The sequence below is a fragment of the Hippocampus zosterae genome, chromosome 2, assembly GCF_025434085.1.
Source record: "Hippocampus zosterae strain Florida chromosome 2, ASM2543408v3, whole genome shotgun sequence".
NCBI classification, from domain to species: Eukaryota; Metazoa; Chordata; class Actinopteri; order Syngnathiformes; family Syngnathidae; genus Hippocampus; species Hippocampus zosterae.
Window position 1 is genome coordinate 8,447,166 of NC_067452.1, and position 23,277 is coordinate 8,470,442.

Sequence of the window (23,277 nt, forward strand, 5' to 3'; positions counted from 1 at the left end):
ACTAAAAGAAGAAGAAGAAGGCGGAGGGGGAAGTTACGTAAATCTTTGAATGCGACGTTTGAGGCTTTGCAACAGTATAGGCTTTTCACGCGTGGTTTGTTTTTTGTGAAGAAAAACCCGGGAGTGTTCCCTCGTAGCAGTGTGTTTGGAATAGATTCAGTCTATAATTATGTTGGATTGTGGATTGATACCTCCTCTCTCACACGGAGCCATGAACAAATGAATTCGCGGGGCATTAAATTTAGATTCCAAAAAGGAGAACGAGTGCTGTGCTTCGAACCTGACCCAACCAAGGCTCAGGTCTTGTATGACGCAAAGGTATGAGACACCGTATATACATTCTTAATACGTTTAGTTCTATGACACAATGTAGGGCTGAAACCTCGAAGATAAAGCTCCACTTATGTCCTGGTGTTCTTAGCCGGGATACTTGCGAACACCTAACACGTATCCTGCATCATGTTGGCGACATTGCATGTCAAATAGTACGAACGTTTTACACGGACTAGTTTGGACTGTTTTACATGATGTAGTGACTCAATTTAAACGTAACGCGATGCTTCCATCGCGACAGTCTGTTCGGTCTTCTTTTACGTCACTCCTGACCCTCATAAATATGCAAAGAACACAACACCACACAACCACAATGGTACATTAGACAGAATAGACACCAGAATTGCTGTAGGAGATCACACTTAGTAAACACCCCTTCTTTGTGTGTAATCTCATGACAGTACACATACTGCTGTGAAGCCCTCATTTGTGAACACATGGCACAATGAAGCCAAAGAACACACCAGACTGATCAGGGAGAAAGGCTTAGGATCTAAGAAAATATCTCCATCTTTGAACATCTATAGGAGCATTCTTCAGTCACTCATTGAAAAATGGAAAGAGCATGGCACAACTGCAAACCTCCTAAGAAATGGTCCCCACCGAAACAGAATGATCGACCAATATAAGCATTAGTCAGAGAAGCACCCAAAAGGCCCATGTTAACTCTGGAGGAGCTGCACACAGCCACAGCTCAGGTGGGTGAATTTGTCCACAGGACAGCTATATAGTCATCCACTTAAAAAAATCTGGCCTATCAGAAAGAGCAGTCAGACAAAGCTGTAACAGAAAAAGATTCATAAGGGGTGACATTCCCATGAACTGTTTTCCAAAAGCCATGTGGACACTGCTTGCATGTGGAATCACATGCCCCGGTCAGATGAGACCAAAATTGAAGTTAATGTTAATGCAGGATGGAATTTGTTGCTTAAAGCAACCACTGCACATCACTGTGAATGTATCTGCGGATGGCAGAACTATCGTAATTTTCCAAATACAGTATGGGACAGCTTTGGGCAAAACATGTTGGGAGTCCTCAACTTGAGACGGGGGCGGTGGACCCACTTCCAGCAGGACGACAATAAATATACAACCAGAGCTGTAATGAAATTGTTTAGGTCAACGCCTATTTATGCGTTAGAATGCCCCAGTGACCGTCCAGACCCAAATACCCCAAACATCTTGAGCTTTAATGACGAATCCTTCCGCTCTCCAAACATGCGTCACTTTGCGTGGGTTTATCACATGTGATCCCAATAAAGTAAGCCCATGTGGTTGTAATGTGACAACATTTAGAGAAGTTAAAGGGATATGAATACTTTTGCCAGCCACTGTATCTTCAGAGCTTCAAATGCCAAAAGCCATGCACATTGTGGAGTGAGGTCAAGGCTTCTCCAAACACAACTTTTCTAAATATATTTCATATTTACAGGTCCTTGACATAGTCATCGGCAAGGACGAACATGGAAGGCGAATCCCAAAGTACTTAATTCACTTTAACGGTTGGAGCAGAAGGTAACCATGATGCACAACATTGCCCCCTTAGTTGTAACCTAACTAATTGTGTTTCCATGAAAATGTGTGCGTTTGTTTTTAGCTGGGATCGTTGGGCTGCAGACGATCATGTCCTAAGGGACACCAAGGAAAGCCGCAAATTGCAACGTAAACTGGCGCGTGAAGCACTTGGTCGCATGTAAGTTTAGGAACTTCCATTTTCTCATTTGAAGGCTTGAACCGTAGTTGATCCATTTGACTCAATGAACAGTTGAGAACATGCTCAAAGTCTTGTTTCCCGGTGGTAGGAAGAAAAAAGGATGGGCGAAGAGGCGACATCCTTCTGGTACTAAACCCTCGCTTAAGACACTACCGAAGGAGGACGACAGTGATGACACGTGTGAGAAGGCTCACTTTGCTCCCCCTTTTGCTTGCACTCAGTCTCCCACTGCAATCATATTCATTCCATCTCGCTATTCTGTGCCCAGGCCTGATTTCATCTTCTGGCAGCAGTGAGGGCGACGGTTCTGAAGCAGAATCTTCAAATAGTGGCGACACTACCTTCTCTGCGGACGTCAACAAAATGGTGACTAACAATCTCAGGCTGAGAGAGCTTGGTTTTGCTAACCATAACAGATCTTCCTTGACTTCAGCTGCACTAGTTTATAAACATTTCTGCATATGATCAACAGTGGGCCCAATATGGAGGCCAACCTTTTCAGTGTCTGCTGGTAAAATTACATCCACAGCGCCAGTGCATATTTTCATGCTTCGACTGGTACTTGAGGAGGGGGAGGGGGGCATTGAATATAGGCAAGGCCCTCCAAGTCTGTCAGTCTGTCTATGTTGCCCATCATTTAAAATCATTCCTCTAAAAATTAAATAAATATCTCAGTCCAGATCTGTAACGACCACCTAACGTGACGAGCACTACTTGCTTAATAAACGACGGCTTTCCATTCAGCTCGTTCGACATGGAATATTGACACCTCTCGCATTCGGCGAATGCATTCGAATACAGTCAGACATTTCAAACTCCCTCAATGCAGTAAAGGTTTATAGCTACAAATATCTAAATCATGTGGGATTTGCATCAAGCTATAAAAGCTGACATATATCAAGTAGAATGATGGGAGCGAAATCACTTAGCTCTTTTAGTGAATTACAATCAATCGTAGGTCTTGTACTTGCTGTATGTTACTGTTATAAGATATCCTTTATTTGTCCCACACTGGGGAAATTTACAGCCTCCAGCAGCAAGAATGTAGGTAGAAAGAAGAAAAAAAACCCCAACAAACACCGTTCAATTAAGTGCAATATAAACACAAAATTGATCAATCGCAGTTCTATTTACAATTGTCTTTCACATCATTTAATTATTATTATTATTGTTATTTTTATTCAGCAGCCTGACAGCAGTCGGTAGGAATGAGCGTGGGTATCTCTCCTTCTTGTAGCGCGGGTGTAACAGTCTCTGGCTGAAGGAGCTACCAAGTGGTGTCAGGGTGGGCTGGAGGGGGTGGGAGGGACTGGCCATCATAGCTTTTAGCTTAGTTAGCATCCTTCTGTTGCCTACCTCCTCCAGAGTGTCAAGGGAGCAACCCAGGACAGAACTGGCCTTCCTGACCAGTCGCTCCAGTCTCTTTCTGTCCCGGGCTGAGATGCTGCCTGACCAGCAGACAATGCCATAATGGATGGCCGAGGCCACCACCGAGTTATAGAAAGTCTTAAGGAGCGACCCCTGAACCCCAAAAGAATTCAGTTTCCTGAGTAGGAAGAGTCGGCTCTGTCCTTTCCTAATCGGGGTGTCCGTGTTTGTAGACCAGTCCAGTTTGTTGTTCAGAAGAACACCTAGGTACTTGTAGGAGGTCACCCTCTCTATGTCCATACCCTGGATGTTCATCGGTGCTGGTGAGGACTGTTTCCTGCAGAAATCCACAACCAACTCCTTAGTTTTCCTTGGGTTGATCTGGAGGAGATTCTGCTGGCACCAGTCCACAAAGTCCTTTGTCAGTCCCCTGTACCCCCGATCGTCCCCCTCTGTAATGAGGCATCATCAACAATCGCAGAGTCATCGGAGAACTTCTGAAGGTGGCAAAATGGAGTGGCGCGTTGGCATAAATAGAAATATCAGTATTAAGTAAAATAAACATTTTTCGTGTTCAATTGTTTAAAAAATATTTTTTAAAAAGATGCAAAATGTCAATGTATTACAAATATTCTAATTGGTATCCTTTGCGTATTTTGTTGACGTAATACAAGTAAAATGACATTGAAGTTCTGTAGCTTTCAGCTATTATTTCACTGCTATTATGGTTGAAATTTTTTGCCCTGCCCATTTCTGTTTTTTGTCTTTCTGTTAAAGTCATACAAATTAGCTGACATGTTTTGCTTGTTGCAAACAAAAGTTCTGAGTACCTCCAAATATTTTGCAAATATATTGTGTCAATATTTGCATAATATGAAATAATTGTAAGTGAAAAGAGATGACTATACACGAGCAAATCTGGTCACGCTGTATCTCCCCAAAAATGGGCGTGACCAAATCCTGCGCCGTGCAACCAACTGAAAAAGTTGGAAGCACCAGTGCAACAAGAGCAAAAGTTCATGTAGAGCCCTGCCCAGGGAACCTTCTCTTCATCACTTGAAAAAAAAATGTACTTTCCCCCCCAGAAAGTTGAACCTGATATCAATATCAAGAAGGAAAGTGAGGAGAGAATTGTCCATGTTGACATCAATATTCCAGATATCCTCAAGAAAAAATTGGAGGACGACTGCTTTTACATCAATAAGAGGAAAAAGGTATGACAAGATAAACATTTAGTTAATTGTTGCTTCTTATAAGAGTTAATTGATGGGTCGCACTTTGTTCTCCTGAAATACCAATTTAAATGTTGCATCTTGATTTGAAAATTAATTTGAAATGATTGCCTCTGATAATGTTGAACTTCAAGGTTCGCTTTTTTACATGGAAAAATCAAGCATGAAGATTTGATTTGGTTTATTGCTCTTGGTAATATGACGTTTTGAGTGTTAGATAATTTTTTGGACAATAAAAAAACAACACTTTTTTTTCCTTTGTAGTTGGTGATGGTGCCTTGTCAGACGAATGTTGTGCAAATCTTGGAGTCTTACGTAAAGCACTTTGCTATCAACAAGGCATTCATGGCCAATGAGCGGTACCGGCGGCAGCAACAGCAGAATACGACACAGAGCAGCAGCCCACAGCCAATCCCTCCAGAGAAGAAGTATGTTGAGAGAGAGAGAGGGAGCGAGTGTGAGAGAAAACGAGAGACTGGTTGACTTTACTGCTGTACAAATACAATAATGAGTCATAACTTGTTTTTGTATTATGAAAGTGAGGAGCTGTGTAAGGAAATGGTTGACGGGCTGAGGATCACATTTGACTTTACCCTACCCATGATCCTCCTCTATCCGTGTGAGCAAGCTCAGTTCAAAAAGGTCAGCTCGTCTCGGCTTTTCTTGGCCGTGAACGAAGGATCACCCTGCCCCGGCAAGTAAGTGCCATTGGCTCTGAATCTAATTGAGGAGCGACAGGCTCAGCGTTGTGTCTTTTGTCGTGTCCTTCAAGCACCCAGCGAGAACGCAGTCCCAGCCCAGCCGGTCACAACCCCCCCACGCCTCAGTCGACGGACAGTCAGCCAGCCCTGAGTGACGTTTCCACCACGACGCCCACCGCGCCCACCCCAAAGCGGCGTCGCCACCCCGACATGGACTGTATCTCGTACCAGTCCCAGTCACTCAGGCGTTCCACCAGGAACACGCCTGGGGGAGAACGACCAGCTGAAGGGAGCAGTGGCGGTAAATACATTGAAGTGGATGTCTCATGGTCTGAGGTAGCTTTTATTCCTGAGCATTTCCTCTCAAATGATTGCTTTTGGTTACAAAATGACACAGGTGGCGGCAGTTCCACAGCATCTCCTCAACTCAAGCGCCGCTTGATCGACAACTCGTTGCAGTCAAAATTCATCCTCAATCTTGACAGAAGTAAGGGAACAACCTCTCAGAATATTTATCAGGACAAATAGTGTTCTTTCAGTTCTTGAATTAAAAATTTTCCACCAGTTTTGGAAAACGAAGCTGTTGCGTGAGTCTTAAAATGTACCGGTAGTTGAATTTGTTTTTGTAGTAACATATTTTGACCAGTAAGTGGAGCAATACCACTTTTGTTGCCACATAACTGCTGTGTCTCATGAACGCTTTTTTTACTGCTTTTTTTTGGTGAGTGGGGGTCACCTGAATTTAGTTTTGTTTAGATCACTTACTTTATTTTAGGTGAGCTCCACAAAAGTATTTTTTCCTCTTTCTGCAGAAACTCCAGTCCACAGTGGTTCATCCTCCCCATTGCCCTTGACTCCAAGCAAAGAACGAAGCGGACCTTTTCACGGCCTTGAAAGCAGACGAAATAATGAGCTCAATGAGGTGACAAAGCGATTTTGCCGTTGTGAACTGGGTGTTTATTGTTTTGTTTATTGTTTTTCGCGATATTCTATGATGGGGTAAAACGGTCTAACCCATGGGTCGCCAAACTTTTTTGATTAAAGATCGACTTTTGAAGCGACCAACCTCCCGCGATCGATGTGATCGCGCACGTGCAAACATAAAAATACACATGCACGCACGCGGGCGCCCAATAATGCATACGCGCACAGATACACACATGTACGCCACGATGAGCAACAGCCAGAACGAAAACAAAAGACACATCCAGACACCCACCACCCCATTTCCTCCGCTTGTCCCTCGCGGTCGACTTGGGGCCAGTGGACTGGTCTTTCTACAGGGGTTCTTCACAAGTCTGGAATTAGATTTTTTAAAAAACCCTACCATTTGAACATGGCCGTACATTTTGATATCCATTGAATCATTTTGATCTAATTCCAGATCTCAATAAAGTATGTGAAGTAGAAACTGTTGTATGGACAAATATTGAACTTTCAAAACTGTTCCAACAGCCTTTCTAAAACAAAAAATATGAATGTTTATTCATTCATTCATTCATCTTCCGTACCGCTTGATCCTCACTAGGGTCGCGGGGGCTGGAGCCTATCCCAGCTGTCTCCGGGCAGTAGGCGGGGGACACCCTGAATCGGTTGCCAGCCAATCGCAGGGCACACATAGACGAACAACCATCCACGCTCACACTCACACCTAGGGACAATTTAGAGTGTTCAATCAGCCTGCCACGCATGTTTTTGGAATGTGGGAGGAAACCGGAGCACCCGGAGAAAACCCACGCAGGCCCGGGGAGAACATGCAAACTCCACACAGGGAGGCCGGAGCTGGAATCGAACCCGGTACCTCTGCACTGTGAAGCCGACGTGCTAACCACTGGACTACCGGGCCACCCATGAATGTTTATATATATATATATATATATATATATATATATATATATATATATAAAATGGAGCGAGAGAGAGATATTAATGTTTTAGTGTAGGTTACATACAAGTGTAGGTTGCATACAACATTTGTCTGATCACACCGTATGATATCATGGCCTTGATTCTGATTGGCTCAGAAAATCACATTAGTGTTATCATCTGATAATGTACTGTACATCCTGTCAAAAAATCAAAAATTGGATCACCTTTTTTGGGGAGGCATCAGTCACAGCCTGGCTTGGTACATAGCGCCCCCCGGCCCCGGCGGCCCGACCCCGCGATGCCGTCGGCGGCGGCGCCGGCGCGCCCCGGCCCCCCCCCCCCCCCGGACCACGAAGGCATGATGCGAGGGGGGACGGCGGCGACGTTCGAAGGCCGCCCGCGGGGAGAGGCGCGGGGCCGGGACGGCGTGAGGGGGACGGGCGTGCGATGGGTACGGTGCCGGTCGTTGGCCGGTCGCCTGCTCGCCCCGCCCCGACCCCGAAGCGCGACCCGACCCCGAAGCGCCCCCCGGCCCCGGCGGCCCGACCCCGCGATGCCGTCGGCGGCGGCGCCGGCGCACCCCGTCGCGCCCCGGCCCCCCCGTCGCCCGGAGCGTGACCGACCTCGATGGGCGTCGCCGTTCGCCCTGCCTACGCTCCCATAGTCCAGGCCGGGCCGCGGCCGGCGTCGGGGACCACTCCCCCGCCGGTGCCATCACGACCCGGCCGACCTCGGAACCTAACACCCAGCCGCCGGGTACCCAAAACCCCCCCCCACCCCTCCACACACACACACAAATAGCTGGGATCCCACTGTATTTGGATTATTATTGAAATCTATTGTTGCACTATGAAATGCAGCAGCTATTTGCTATCAGGAAACAGGACTTTCTCACCGCTCTGTCCGTCAGGTGCTGAGTTGGAAGCTGACACCTGATAACTATCCCTTAAATGACCAGCCTCCGCCACCCTCCTACCTGTATGGAGTGCAGCACCTTCTGCGACTTTTTGGTTGGTTATTTTTTTCCCCCTATTTGTCCATTCACTTGATTCAGTTTGTTGCACCCACTTGACCATATGATTGTCTCTGTGTTATCGTAACCCCTGCATCACGTTTCCCTGATTCATCCAGTGAAGCTTCCTGAAATCCTTGGAAAGATGCAGATCCCTGAAAGGAATTTAAGAGCCTTGGTCAAACATCTTGAGCTCTTCCTCAGGTAACGGATATGTGTTCATGATTCCCACGCGCCCTGGAATAGGATTGATTCATTTTCCAGTTATGGAAAATGAGTGGGGGGAAAGGAAAAATGTCCTGGAAATGCTTATGATTTCCTTAAAAAATTATTTCCTCCCTCTGCTTTGTTCTGCCGTGTCTGTTTATGCAAATTGATTAAACGGGAAATCAAGTCAACTTTTTTTGGAGTGGCTTGCAGCCATGCACCTCACTTGACTAGATCTGCACCACTGAGCGTCTCCACATTCTGAACCAAAACAGGAGCACTCTGTAATCAGTTGACCATACTTGAGGATCATTTATTTGACTGAACCATGATCGTGAACAGATAGTGGTGGAAACCATTCCTGTTTCTGAAATGGTATTATCTTTATTCCTGACAGAAATGATATTACTGTTTGGATTTTATTTTACAGTATGTGCAAACAACAGTGTTTTTGCAGAGCTAGAAAAGCTTTATTAATAGATTTTGATAGCCACACTTCTAACAATGGCCACACCTGCGCACCCTTTTTGTAAATAGCACTGCGGGCCATTTGTCATTTCAAAATGGCAAATGACCCCCGGGTTGTAGTTTAAACACCAGTGGCCTAAGGGCTCTGGAAACAACCAATCACGGCTTAAACCCAGAATACAGGTGAGCTGTAATTGGTCGTTACTTGAGCCCTTGTGCACTTTGATGTCATTTTCAGTCGACAGCGAGTGGCCAAAAACACTGCCCCTGAGATGGATCAAGAGAAGCGGATTTTGCTGCTTAATTCATATTCCACAAACGCAATATTGATCAGAATGACAATCTTAAGACTCGTGAGGCCAAACGAAACATTATAAAGAAATTGTTGACCTTCCCTTTAAACAGATACATTTACACCAGTACATCTGATTTCAGCTTCCTTCAATGGGCAACATTGAGCTGTCGCACTTTTCTGCTGAAATCGCTGCCTCTAGTCCGTAGAGCACCACCCCCATTTGACGCTTCCAACCAATCAAATTGCATATTCCATTACAACACTTCTGCTGCCCAGTGTTTCCATGTAACTTTTTTGACAGATTGACTGACTTTTCAGTCCCAAGTAAGTATCTCTTTTCTCCAAAGAAGCACCAATACTAATGACAATCAGTTGAAGAGTGTTGCTGTAGATCGAGCGTGAGGTTTTTCCTCCCCCTCTGTCTTCTCTTATCTATTAGTATGTATGTGTACAGAGAGCAGCACTCCAACTTTTCATGCAGGTGTTAGCTAGTGTTACGCTCCTGTGCTAGTCAACATGGCTATGGCTGTGCCACAAGTGCAGCAGTCAAACCTCTTTTCAACATACCCCGCTCTTTTGAGGTGAAGGATGAGAATTTATTCTGAGTGGTGCTAGAGCTGTTTGTTTTGGGAGCCAATTTGGTGACATTGAAGAAATCTCATGAAATTCTCCACATAGAAGTTACAATTGTAGACAGGTTGCTTATGGGTGTAATTAGTGTATGTTGTGATAATTTGATGAAAAAGAAATGGAAAGTTACTAGGGTGCACAAGCTGGGGGTGCACATCTCCTCACCCGCCTCCACACCTTCATCCTTCAATGCTGGGTCGAGGAGACGGAGCCTGAACAACTGAAGGACTCCGTCATCGTCACGATATTCAAGAAGGGCGACAAACTCGACTGTGGAAACTATCGTGGAATTTCCCTGCTGTCAACTGCTGGAAAACTCATCTGTCGTATACTGGCCGACCGACTCACCAGTCTCGCTGAGCGGGTTCTCCCGGAGTCCCACGCGGGCTTGCGTCCAGGCAGGGGAACCGCAGACATCGTGGTCTGCGCCAGGCAGCTCCTGGCGAAGTGCCGGGAGCAGCGGAGGGAGTTCCACGCCATCTTTTATGATCTGGCCAAAGCGTTTGATTCTGTGCCCCGAACAGCACTCTGGAAAGTGCTGGAACGTCAAGGCTGACCCCCAAAATTCATATCCCTCATCCGGATGTTTCACGACGGCATGAAGGGTTGCGTCCTGACTCAGGGCGAAATGACTCCCCCATTCCCGGTTCGGACCGGTGTCAAACAGGGCTGCACGGTGGCGCCGACGTTGTTCTGCCTCTACATCGCCGCGCTCATCCACCACGTCACCCCTGTCCAGGAGCACGGAATCGGTTTACGTTACCAAACTGAAGGGTCGCTCTTCAACCTCAGCCGTTTGAGGAGCAAGCGGGGGACCATGGTCACGACCGTCAGCGAACTCCAGTACGCTGATGACAATGCTGCGGTCTCTAACTCCTCCGGGGGCCTCCAGCTCATCGCGGACGGCTTCGCCGCGGCGTACAGGACCTTTGGCCTCTCCGTCAACACCAAAAAGACAAAGACCCTCCACCTGAACCATCATCCACCCCAAATCACCATAGACGACGAACCCATCGAGCAGGTCTCGGCGTTCCCTTACCTGGGTAGCATTATCCAGCAGGACGCCGGCCTCACGGAGGACCTCACTCACCGTATCCAGGCAGCCCACACAGCCTTTGGACGCCTCGGTCGTCGGGTCTTCAGGAATCACGCCATTTCCACCAACACGAAGATCATGGTGTATAAGTCTGTCGTCCTCCCGACCCTTCTCTATGGCGCCGAATGTTGGACCCTCTATCGGAGCAGCATCAAGAGGCTCGAGAGGTTCCACCAAGGACGACTCCGATCTCTCCTCAACATTTCCTGGGAGGAGAGATTGACTAATAATGAGATCCTCACCCGGGCTGGCCTCACGAGTATCGAGGCCATGATCACCTTGGCCCAACTGCGGTGGGCCGGCCACGTGCAGCGGATGAGCGACATCCGTCTCCCGAAGCAGCTCCTCTACGCGGAGTTGCTGGAGGGCACCCGTCCCTGCCGAGCCCCGAAAAGACGATTCAAAGACCAGCTAAAGGGTCATCTTCAGCGGTGCCGGATTCCCCCGGCACAGTGGGCTGACATGGCCGCAGATCGGGTGGCCTGGCGTGGGGCTGTGCGGGGGTCTTCGAGACTCGATGCGTCGCTGTGGAGGAGGACCGGCGAGCGCGGAGGAAGGAGAGGGCCCTGCAACCGCCCGGACCCCCAACCCACTTCTGTCATCCTGCGGGCGGGGTTTTCGGGGAAGACTGGGCCTTCACAGTCATTGGAGACACAAACACTAGGAGCCGTCGCCCTGTCCTGGGGGCCGCATTCCTCGATAACGAGGGCCTTCACCGACCGAATGGAAAGTAATTTTGAGCAAAATGTGGGAACACTAACCTAATTACCGTACTAATTAATATGCAAGTGACTCACAAGCCAAATAGCAGCGGTTCGGGTTTAGTGGTTGGAGTCCCCTCTTTCCAAATATGGAATGAGAGTTATTGGGTCAAACGGGCCTGGAAGCTTTTACCCTCCATTCAAACATTGCTGGTCAGAAATGGGCAGGTTGAATTGTAGGGGAAATTGAAAGTGTAGGGGACTCGTGGTTGTTAATAAGTTAGAGCAAAATTGTCACAAGGTTCCAATCCTTACAACCAGAGAATCAACTCAAACACTGTATTCTGCAAAGACGTAATCACAAAACCAATCATAATGCATACCTCTCAGTAGAAACAAGAAAAGGCAAGGACAAAAATACCAAAAGTCAAGGAGGAGCAAAAGGAAATGAGAGCATGAGTGGATCGTAGGGAGGGACAGAGCATGTGTTAGTGGGAGGGAGATGAGTGGGTGTTACACAAGCGCGGGAGTCTAATCTTTAAATCCTCCCGAGCGATCTTCAGTTGAGCCGTTCCCAAACCGAAGGGATTTGGTTCTCCCAGTCTCTAATCAAAGCCATACAGTACTGCCTTCCACCACCATGTTGTGCTGTGGCGAAGAACTGCAAATCCCAGCACAAGAATGCTCTATATGTCCCTCAGAGTCCAAACTACTTCAATTCTGCGACACAACAAGAAATGACATCTTTGAACTAGGACCTGTCCGATTAACCGGGCGTCCGATTCAATTAATCGGCAAACTGGTCAACGTTTGCCGATTGTGTTATGTACACTACATAAATTATATCCAAAATGTCATAGATTTAGCTTTGCCATGTATCGATATATGGATTGATGTAGAAATTTGGAGATAAGGTCATTCTATTGACCTGTCATTCAGAACATGCAAGTCTTAATATTTTTTTTACAAACAATGCTGAGGTAGGCAAATCAAGCTCTGAAAGGAATTGGCCTGAGTGTCACTATTTTACACAAAAAGCATGCATACATAAATGTGTTAAATACGACACAAATTCAAACCCCGGGTACACAAACAAACGTGACAAGGACGAATGGCCACGCAATCCATTCTGGGAACCGAAAAATAAGTTGAAATGCATTGAGGGGGGGGGATACATATTTCTTTGCAGGATATATTTTTTAAATTAATCGTTGATTAATAGAGGGGACTCAAATGTAACATTCTCATTGTGAGATTGTGACGTTTGTCAAGTGAAACCATTTTTTATCTTTAATGGTTTTTAGAGCAACTAGTGGATCCTCAGGTGTCTGTGTGTGTGTGTGTGTGTGTGTGTGTGTGTGTGTGTATATACACACACCCTCATTGGCCACTTTATTAGGTACACCATGCTAGTAACGTGTTGGACCCCCTTTTGCCTTCAGCTCAATTCTTCATGGCCTAGGTTCAACAAGGTGCTGGAAGCATTCCTCAACAGCAGGCATGTCCAAAGTCCGGCCCGCGGTCGAATTTCATCCGGCCCTCGGCCCCTGTCATAAAATCAGTGCCGTCTGGCCCGCAGGTTGGGCGCAGTGGAACACGTGTTGCATTGACTGAGGTCTCGTAGACTGGTGAGTGATGTTTCATAGAGTACTGCTTCCCTCTAGTGGCTAAATGAGTAATACCATTTAGACACTAGAGGGCATCACTCACGAGTTAACAAGACCACTCCGTGTTTATATTGACTGATATGTCATATTTCAAATGATCCTTGCAGTTGTGGATATGTGTATTGCTTGTTCATTTCCCTGTTGTTCGAGTCAAAGGTTTTGTGACTATTGAAAAGTCATGGTGATCCATTTTATGTTTCAAATCAATCAATTTGCACTCAGGAGACTTCTGTTTAAGAAAAAGTCAAGTGAATAAGCAGTTGCATGTGATATACCTGTTTCAAATGAACCAAAAGAAATTCTTAAGATTGTTGAAATTAAAATAAAAATGGAAATGTGAAACAGACTGGCTTACTAAAATTTGTTGAACAATATTGTTGTTCAATGTAAAGAATGTCAGCCAAGGTCGGCCCCCCGACATTTTACCAGATAAAATCTGGCCCCCTTGGCAAAAAGTTTGGACACCCCTGCTCAACAGGTTTAGTTCATATTGGCATGATGGCATCACACAGTTGATGCGAATCTCCCGTTCCACCACCTCCCAAAGAAGCTCTATTGGATTGAGATCTGGTGACTGTGGGGTCATTTGAGTACAGTGAACTCATTGTCATGTTCAAGAAACCAGTCTGAGATGATTCCAGCTTTATGACATGGTGCATTATCCTGCTGAAAGTAGCCATCTGAAGTTGGGTACATTGTGGTCATAAGATTAAGATATCCTTTATTTGTCCCGCAATGGGGAAATTACAAGGGATGGACATGGTCAGCAACAATACACAGGTAGGCTGTGCCGTTGCAACGATGCTCAATTGATACCAAGGGGCCCAAAGAGTGCCAAGAAAATATTCCCCACACCATTACACCACCACCACCAGCCTGAGCCGTTGATGCAAGGCAGAATGGATCCATGCCTTCATGTTGTTGACGCCAAATTCTGACCCTATCATCCGAATGTCGCAGCAGAAATCGAGACTCATCAGGTCAGGCAACGTTTTTCCAATCATCTATTGTCAAATTTCGATGAGCTTGTGCAAATTGTAGCCTCGGTTTCCTGTTCTTAGCTGAAAGGAGTGGCACCCGGCGTGGTCTTCTGCTGGTGTAGCTCATCTGCCTCAAAGTTCGATACTGTGCGTTCAGAGATGCTCTTCTGCCTACCATGGTTGTAACGGGTGGTTACCGTATTTTCACGACTATTCGACGCACCGTACGGTTGGGCGCAATCTCATTAATGGGTGACATTTCTGTATTTTACACATAGACAAACCGCACTGTCTTAATGGGCGCAGTTTTACAGTGGTAAAACATACGGCAGCTTAAACATACGGCATGCATGCGCGCACGCTAACCCGTTAGCTTGCCATGACATACAGATACAAGCTAAAAACACGTTTTTAAAAAGGCAACGAAAGCAGAACTGAGTTCGGGTGTATTTTATTTAGCCATCGTACAATGTCCTCACATTTTTCGACCAATCATCACCCAGAAATCCATCAAAGTCCTCATCCTCTGTATCAGAAGCAGAGGACTGCACATCCCAGTTGTTATTGAACGCATCACATGCTAAAGTGAGAGTTGCTACGCATTTCCGAGCGGAAAGAAGGAGCAGCAACAGCAAAGTCAACATTTCTCTCGTGTGAAGCTTTCCCACATTTGAAAGTAAAGAACAGAGCGAAACATGGTGGCAGCGCGTGTGTGTGTAGAAAGAATTGAACAATTGTGCAAGTACCGTAATCCATCAAAAACGCCGCGTTCCCTCTCGTTGTTGCGTATTGTGGCGTAACTCGCCCAGCGCTGCCTCTCACTCTTTGTAAAGTTGTGTTTGCCATCGATCATCCATTGTTCCCATGCCGTTCGCAACTATACTTTGAACGCCCGGTTGATGCCGATGTCCAGCGGTTGGAGTTCTTTAATCAAGCCTCCGGTAATAACGGCAAGCTCAGAGTTCATTTGCTTGACTTGGTTTTTCACCGCTGCTGTGAGATGGGCACGCATGCCAAAAGCATAACCGGTGGCTTGAAGTTTGAACTGAGCTTCGTAGGCGTGTCTCTTTGTCGAATTTATTTTCGGGGGTTCTTAGAAACCAAAACCGGAGTTGTTTTGCAACAATGCACATTGTCACTCTCTATACAGGTGTTGGTAACTGCTTGGGGCGTCCCTTTAGCGTCCACTTACACGCCCACCCTTCACCCATTGGTGGACTGCTCCCCAGCATGCCTGTCCCCTCTCTCTCTCTCTCTCTCTCTCTCTCTCTCTCTCTCTCTCTCTCTCTCTCTCCATATATGTATATATACACACGCCCACCCTTCCCTGATTGGCCGACTTCTTTCCCGCATGCCTGGCCACAGTCACTTCCGCCTTTTCTCTATATAAACAGCGTGTCGGCTGTCAGTCAGATTTTGGAACTCAGCGCATACAAAAGACGCTCCGCGCCATAAGGCGTCCTGTCCATTTTGGAGAAAATTTAGGACTTTTAATGGCGCCTTATAGTCGTAAAAATACGGTATTTGAGTCACTGTTGCCTTTCGATCAGCTCGAACCAGTCTGGCCATTCTCCTCTGACCTCTGACATCAACAAGGCATTTCCGCCCACAGAACCTGCCGCTCACATAGTATAGGAAAGTTTTTCTTTTTCGGACCATTCTCTGTAAACCTTAGAGATGGCTGTGCGTGAAAATCCCAGTAGATCAGCAGTTTCTGAAATACTCAGACCAGCCCTTCTGGCACCAACAACCATGCCACGTTCAAAGCCACTCATATCACCCTTCTTCCCCATACTGATGCTCTGTTTGAATTGCAGATTGTCTTGACCATGTCTACATGCCTAAATGCACCGCGTTGCCGCCGTGTGATTGGCTGATTTTATATATATATATACACGTGTGTGTGTGTGTATACACACACAAATCCCTTTTGAATCGTTTTTTCCCTATTGAGGAAGATGATAATGGAGTGGGGAGGAGGGTGTAATCACAAAGACAAAAGTCTAGCACCGAGACCTTCGATTTTTCTGTGGTTGCCCATTTTGAAATGAGGATGAGATGTCTTAGTGTCCTTGCCATTTGGTTGCCTTGCTTGTGGGCGGTCATCAAAACGTTCTGTTTCTCCTTTCTGCTGAGTATAATTTGTTTGCATTGAGATTAGGAGGACCGGTGGAGCTAAGATGAGATGGCAAGATTTAGAGGATTTGGCCGAGTAGTGGATACTAAGAAGATTCCGGATTAGTTTTCCCCGCGACTGATTAGATGGGAGGCAGAGGGCTCGGGGCAGGGTGGGTTCATGCTTACTGTTGCTCGGTCAATGTTCTGTCTGTATGGCCATAGGAGGATTTGGACTTGCTCTGTGCACCTCCATAGGATGGCGTTGGGACTGACATTTCTTTATAATGAGCCGGTTATCGAGAAAAATATGAAATCACAATCAAGTAGGACATTGCATATGTCTGCTGTTTGTTAGCTGGACAACACTGCATATTTACTATCTTCTCTTCTTTCATGTAGGTTTCTGGCCGAGTTCCATGAGGATTTCTTTCCTGAGTCGTCCTATGTGTCTGCATCCGAGGCTCACAATAATATGAAGCAACCAAGGCCTGTTTACTGAAAATGGCAGATCCTCTTTGCCCCTCCTTTTCTTGTCTTCACACCAACATATCTTCTCAGTATAACTTGGTAACTGCTATTAAAAAAAAGCATACCGTGTTGTTCATTTTCTTGTCTCTCAAGTCATCAGAAATAAGACTCGGTACAGGGGGCCGCACGGGGTCACAATCTTGCTGGGAGAAGATACAGGACTTCCCCAGATTGTCACTATCAATTTGGAAGTATTGGATTGTCCAAATCCAAGCTATAGAAAGGCTCCTCAAGTACCTCCAGTAGCCAATCCTTGACAGTTTGTTCTTTTTGTCAGTAATAGGTTTTCCTCTCTTCTGTGCCACTACAGGTATTGTATACTCTATCGCCCAAACCAACACTGCATGTTGGTTTGTAAGTACAATGATTTCAAAATCATGGTCCACCAATATTTGAATATACTACAAAGATGAGATATTTAATGTTCGAACTGATAAACTTGATGGATTTTGGCAACTAATCATGAACTTTGAATTTTATGGTAGCCACGCAGTCCAAAAAAGTTGGGAAGGTGGCAAAAAAGGCTGAGGTAGTTGAGGACTGCTCATCAAACACCCCTTTGGAACATTCCACAGGTGAACAAGCTAACGGGGAACAAGTGGGTGCCATGATTAAGTACAAAAGAAGCTTCTCTGACTTGTTCAGTCATTCACAAACAGATGGGGCGAGGTTCACCTGTTTGGGAACGGCTGTGTGTGTTAGTTGAACAACTCAAGGACAATGTTCCTCAACATAAAATTACAAGGCATTTAGGGATTTCATCATTTTCGGTCCATAATATCATCAAAAAGTTCAAAGAATCTGTAGAAATCACTGCATGTACCGTAAGTGGCAAGGCCCAAAACCAACCTCAGACCTTCGATCCCTCAGGCGGATCTGCATCAAAAATCACCATCAATCTGTACAAGATATCACCACATTGGCTCAGGAACACTTGAGAAAACCAATATCAATAAATACTATTCGGCACTATATTCGTAAGTGCAACCTTTGACTTACAAAAGCCATTTATAAACACCACCCTGAATGATTTTGTTCATGTCACAAAAGGCTGACTTGCGGTCCCTGCCCCATAAATCAGATACTGGGAATGGTTGGTCCTTAAATGTTAGATCAACAGCTAGTTGACAAATAATCATTTAATCTTGGTATGAGATAGGACACCTGTGATTTGGATTGGATGGGAATCGAGATCAACATTCACGAACCAAATGTGTTATTTTGTATTTTCCACTCCTTGGCGAGCTCCAGTGGAAATGGCCTGCCAAGGTACCGGAAGCTTGGAAACAATGTGTTGGACATTGAGGGAGTCTAGTTCTGTGAACACAGCCTCATTATCGTTCGTGATCACCACAGTAGCTTCCCTGCTAAACAGCTGTTGGTGAGTGAAATCAACGACACTACAACAACCATGATACTGGATAAAAGTAACTATCTACTTGTCGTATTATGACTGCACAACACTACAAACACTTGACAAGATTAGGTTAGGTTGTTATGTGTGGGAGAGGGGGTGTCACTTTTTTACAAAGTGTAAGATACATTTTAGATTTCTTTTACTGAATACATAAAATCATTTCAAAATTGCATTTTATCAGTTAACCTGGGTCATCTTTTTGAGACCTTAAAATTGGTTTGATCATCTGTAACAATACGGTAAATGGGATGGTTATGCAATCTGGCCAAAGTCTTGCTTTCTGCAAACCTGTCCTCCACTTTCCTGGGTCCTAATGAGCTACCGCTGTCAGCCCCAATCTGATTTGCAGCGGATCAGATACTTGTAATGAACCACTCATCACTGCAACTCAAGACGGCACTCTCTTGCCTGCTGCTATCATGTTGCCGCGCGCAAGCCACCAGCCAAAGCCTCCTGATTCACCGCCAATCGATTTCCCACCACAAACCATCTCTATTATTTAGCAAATAATTCAGTTGTGAGGGCTGTTATGAGGTGGGAGGTATCACCTTCTAAGTGCTGGTGCTTCCACCTTTCTCCTAATGGTGCCCGTTTTGTTTGTGCCAGCCACTCTATGATGGCCAGCTAGCCATCTGTCTCTCTCCGGATAGCTCTTCATTCCCAATTCAGTCTTTGTTCAAGTTAGATCTCGAGAAGAGACCAGAGACTTTGGACCATCCAGTTTGTCTCGTCACGTTCCCAGATGTATCCATGCTGGTTCCTACCTTCGTCCTTTTCATCCTACCTGCATTTTCATACTGTGGAACTAGGAAATGCATTGGAAGAGGAGACAGCAGGTGCCAGCCCTTCGGCCTCCTCTGACTCTTCTTGGACGTCTTTCGCTTTCAGCACTGACTTGACATCAATTGGCTCAGACCTCACCCCTGTTAACGATTACAAAGTCTTTAAATGTTTGGAGAGCCGGAGGTCTTCCATCAAGGAGCCCTACCAACGTCATACCAAAGCCAGGGAATGGAGGGAAACCTCTTTTCTGGGAAATGATGAGTGAGTATGACACTGCATTCTCTGGAGCTTGGGAATCCTCATTGTTTATGCTCCAAAAAGGGCTTTATCTGCAAACCATGTCAAACTGATTTAGAAGTGTAACTTGTATAAATAGAATACAAACAAATGTGTACCTACCCACACGCAGGGCTATGGGAGCTGATGAACTAGTGTTCCTTCACAAGCAATAGGTGGATTTCCACCAAGTATAGGTTTTGTTTTGTTTTGGGGTTTTTTTGTCTAGACAACTGTCACACTTAATGAATTTAACTTTTAAAATTAAAACTGAAGAATAAATACTGAGCTGTAGGCTGCAATCAATAATTGTGAGTGAAGCATGCTTTTCACCCCAGCAGAGGACGAGGACAAGAGACTATTGCTGAATAACTACGTCACTTGTATTTATTTTTTTAATACGAAAATGGTTTACCTTCACTAGAATTCTACATTGCATTGTAGCCAAAGGTAAAAACCCGGGTGGATTAATGTGCCTTTGAAATCCTCGTTGTTGTGCATAATTGCCATGACTCCCGTGTCTTCTTTTTCATTGTTGTCTTCTGTCTTCTGCAGGAAGCAGTCGTCAGAATCAGATCAGAATCATCTTTATTGGCCAAGATTGTAGAACACACAAGGAATTTGTCTCCGGTATAACACGGTGCATTAGTATCATCGTAAACAAGGACATGACAAATAGGTATGGAAGGGCATTTCGTAATGTAAGTGACCCGTAGTGCGGTGGTACCACCCAGTGACGACTGTGAGACAATGTGCAAAGTATCAAGCTGAGCTAAAGTGAACAGTGGTAGAATACAATACTATGACAGTTTGTGCGGTTGGTGCAGAAAATCATTGAACCATTTTAGAGTGACCAGTAGCAGTATTTGTAGTACGAGAGTGACTACGTCAGTGACTGTTTAGGGAGTTAATGGCTAGAGGGAAGAAGCTGTTTAAGTGTCTACTGGATTTGGTGCGCATGGATTTGTAGCGCCTGCCTGAGGGGAGTAGCTGGAAAAGGTGGTAGGCAGGGTGCGGCGGATCCAGGAGGATTTTCCGTGCCCTTGTCTTGATTCTTGCAGTGTGCAAGTCCTCAAGAGTGTCACTTTACCTTTGCTTTGCACAACAACAACAAGGATTTAAAACAAAGGTAGGGAACTCCGGTTCCTCAAGAGCCATATCCTGCCTATTTTAGATCCCTCCCTACACGAACCCACCTGATTCAAAGGATCAGCTCATCAACAAGCTCTGTAGAACCCTGAAATGATCATGATCAGTTGAAGTGTTAGTGTAGGAAGGCATCTAAAATAGGCTGGATGTGGCTTTCGATCAACCGGAGCTCCCTATGCCTGATTTAAAAGGTGTATGAATGGACCAGGATTTTGGTGCACTCTGAATAGCTCTGAATTTGGCTACAATGCAATGCGGGATTGTAGTTACAGTAAACAGTTTTTAGCCAAACTGCAAACGTTTTGGCGTTCTCGTTTGCTCTAGGAGGCAGAGCTCGCTCCTCTCACAATTTCTGAATGTAGCTGTTTACTATCTGACTTGTACTGTCTGCATTCGACTCTGTTTTTCGGGGTATTCTGAATAAACCAAAGGCACATTTGAACAACGTTCTGAGTTTCCCAACGGTCTGGGTGAAGTAACACGCTTGGAGCGTATTGCCAAATGCACCCACAATGAAGGCATCGGGTTTTGGGGGGGCTTTGAGCTCTCGGGCGCAGAGATGGACACTTTACCCTATTTTGCCATTCCAACCTCCATCCACGATCTGGGCACCCTTCCATCCTGATTCATAAAATAATCGTCCTCATCCTTTTTAGTGCACTTCTGTCCTTACATTTCACCAAACGGCCTGCCACAGAAAAAAAAGTATCCGTGCATGACGCTATGGGCGAGAGGCAGAACTTTCATAATTCATAAACATCATTTAAAGCTCAGTCGCTGTGTTTGGTCCCCAGCTGCTGCTTCTCCTCAGACTGACCCTTGTAGGTGGGGTATCCCAAAAGGAACGTGTTGCCCTTGAGGAAGATCAGCTTGTCAGAGCTGGCACTGGGCAGCGTGGTCGTCTTTGGCCAGAGCAGTGTTGGATTGTTGGATTTTAAAAATAAGTCCACCTCCCTGTGCTCCGCCGGCGCGTGCCCAATGCAGTGTGTGCGGTTGGGTGACCAGTGGCGCATTTGAAGCGTATCAAGGCAATTTTTGTCCTTAGCCCATTTCGCCCGTGAAGGTTGAAATGAACCTTTGACCGCCTTGTCAGCCTCGAAAATTTAGGTAGTATGTCACACGCATGAATAACCAGACACAACCAAATAAAGTAAACACACACACACACACAATGTAGGATACAACACAGTCAGCTGTCTTAGGTGTGAACCAAAATAGCATTTAGTTGCCAACACAACCACCGTTGGTCACTACACTGACCTGCAATGTGTTAACGGTCTCAAGTGGATTGGCTGGTTATACACGTAAGACGGTTTGGGCATGTTTCTGTCATTTGTTAGTGAAATGGGTGTCCCGAGGTACTTGACCCATTGTGGGACAATTACAGGACAAACGAAACCCCAGTTACATCCATGCTTAGTCTGTGCTTTTGAAGAAACTTCTCGTCTTCAGACCCGTCCATTGTGACAGATGGATGGACCGTTTCATCCCAAGGGAGGGAATGCCCATCTCTGCTCGGGCGTGTTTGGATATTTTCTCAAATGCACAATGCTTAACTTCAGTTGTTTCGAACATCAGAGCGTTGTTGGAATGTGTCAATCGATTATTCAGAGTGCACCAAAAACTGTGTGTCGTTGCCTGCTCTGGGCACTCCAACTTCGGACATGGTGGTCAGGCAGTCCTGATGGAAACAGTTCAAGCACGAACTGCTGATTAGTTTAGAACAGGGGTGCCCACACTTTTTAGCATGCAAGCTACTTACAAAAAGACCATGTCAAAATGATCTACCTATTATTGAATTGCAAAACATACATTTATTTATAAATATATTGAGGAGTGCCTGTTTCACCATCTTTTCATCTTGGAATAATTTCTTGTTCCGAGCAATTAATTGGCTCCCCTGGAAAGACGCTTCTGTCGCTACTTTTGCTTTCGAAGTTCGCTGCATGAAAAATAATTGCCGACCGAACAGTTCCGTGATCTTTCTCCTTCTCAGATCGCTTTTGGGAGGGAAGTCGATGTCATAGTTTTTATGCACAATCCGAAAATGCCACTCCACGTTGATTTTTTTTTCGGATGATGAGGCAATCGCAGTTTGAAAATAACATCATTGAAAAATACTCATTGTCCCACTCGGTCTGTAAGTGGTACGTTTTCATCATGCAACTTGATCCAGCACCCTCACACATTTTTATCACCTAAATTTGGTTTCTAAATGAGACGATAACTCACGATCTTGCAAGGAAGGTGACGTTGTGTGCGCATACGCGTGCCTGTCTGTGTACGTCTGGATCACACGATCTACCCACACTATCTTTGCGATTGGTTGGTAGATCGCGATCGACTTATTGGGCACCCGTGGTTATCAGAGTGTGTGTCTGTTTGTGTGTGTAGTTTGTATATGCTCTACAATCGACTGGCGACCAGTCCAGGGTGCACCCTGCCTTGCGACCCTAATGAGGGCAACCAGGATAGAAAATAGATGGTTTGCTTGCAGCAGCTTGGTATTGGGGAGCGAAATCGTCCACTATAGGTCACCACTGAGGTTTATGCTGAAGTGTTTTTTTTGGGGCGGGGGCAATCTTTGTGGTGACTGGTCCATTTTCGGTCAATGTATGAAGACCCTGTTGTTTTCCCCTAGCCCCAGCATCTTTCCAGCAATTGCCACACTCACCCACCTCCAAACCTCTGTGATTGTTGCACATCTACCAACCTTTTTCTTTTTTTCTTTTT

General features: G+C 45.7%; 1 protein-coding gene across 1 annotated transcript; it reads left to right on the forward strand.

Annotated features, from left to right (window-relative positions):
• Positions 1-16,986, forward strand: LOC127592188 (male-specific lethal 3 homolog). The gene is made up of 14 exons (XM_052052739.1): positions 1-318; positions 1,766-1,848; positions 1,931-2,026; positions 2,136-2,227; positions 2,316-2,413; positions 4,501-4,629; positions 4,912-5,075; positions 5,187-5,345; positions 5,420-5,649; positions 5,746-5,835; positions 6,161-6,270; positions 8,128-8,227; positions 8,349-8,433; positions 16,791-16,986. Exons 1-14 carry the CDS (start codon positions 220-222, stop codon positions 16,888-16,890), a joined length of 1,635 nt encoding a protein of 544 aa, XP_051908699.1. The 5' UTR covers positions 1-219; the 3' UTR covers positions 16,891-16,986.
• The last annotated feature ends 6,291 nt before the right edge of the window (positions 16,987-23,277 follow it).

Bases quoted from the DNA above. Each gene is read 5' to 3' on its own strand.
- LOC127592188 (XM_052052739.1), top strand. From the start codon at position 220: ATGAATTCGCGGGGCATTAAATTTAGATTCCAAAAAGGAGAACGAGTG. The intron at 2,027-2,135 runs GTAAGTTTAGGA...TCCCGGTGGTAG, and splicing joins CGTGAAGCACTTGGTCGCAT to GAAGAAAAAAGGATGGGCGA. The intron at 6,271-8,127 runs GTGACAAAGCGA...TCTGTCCGTCAG, and splicing joins GAAATAATGAGCTCAATGAG to GTGCTGAGTTGGAAGCTGAC.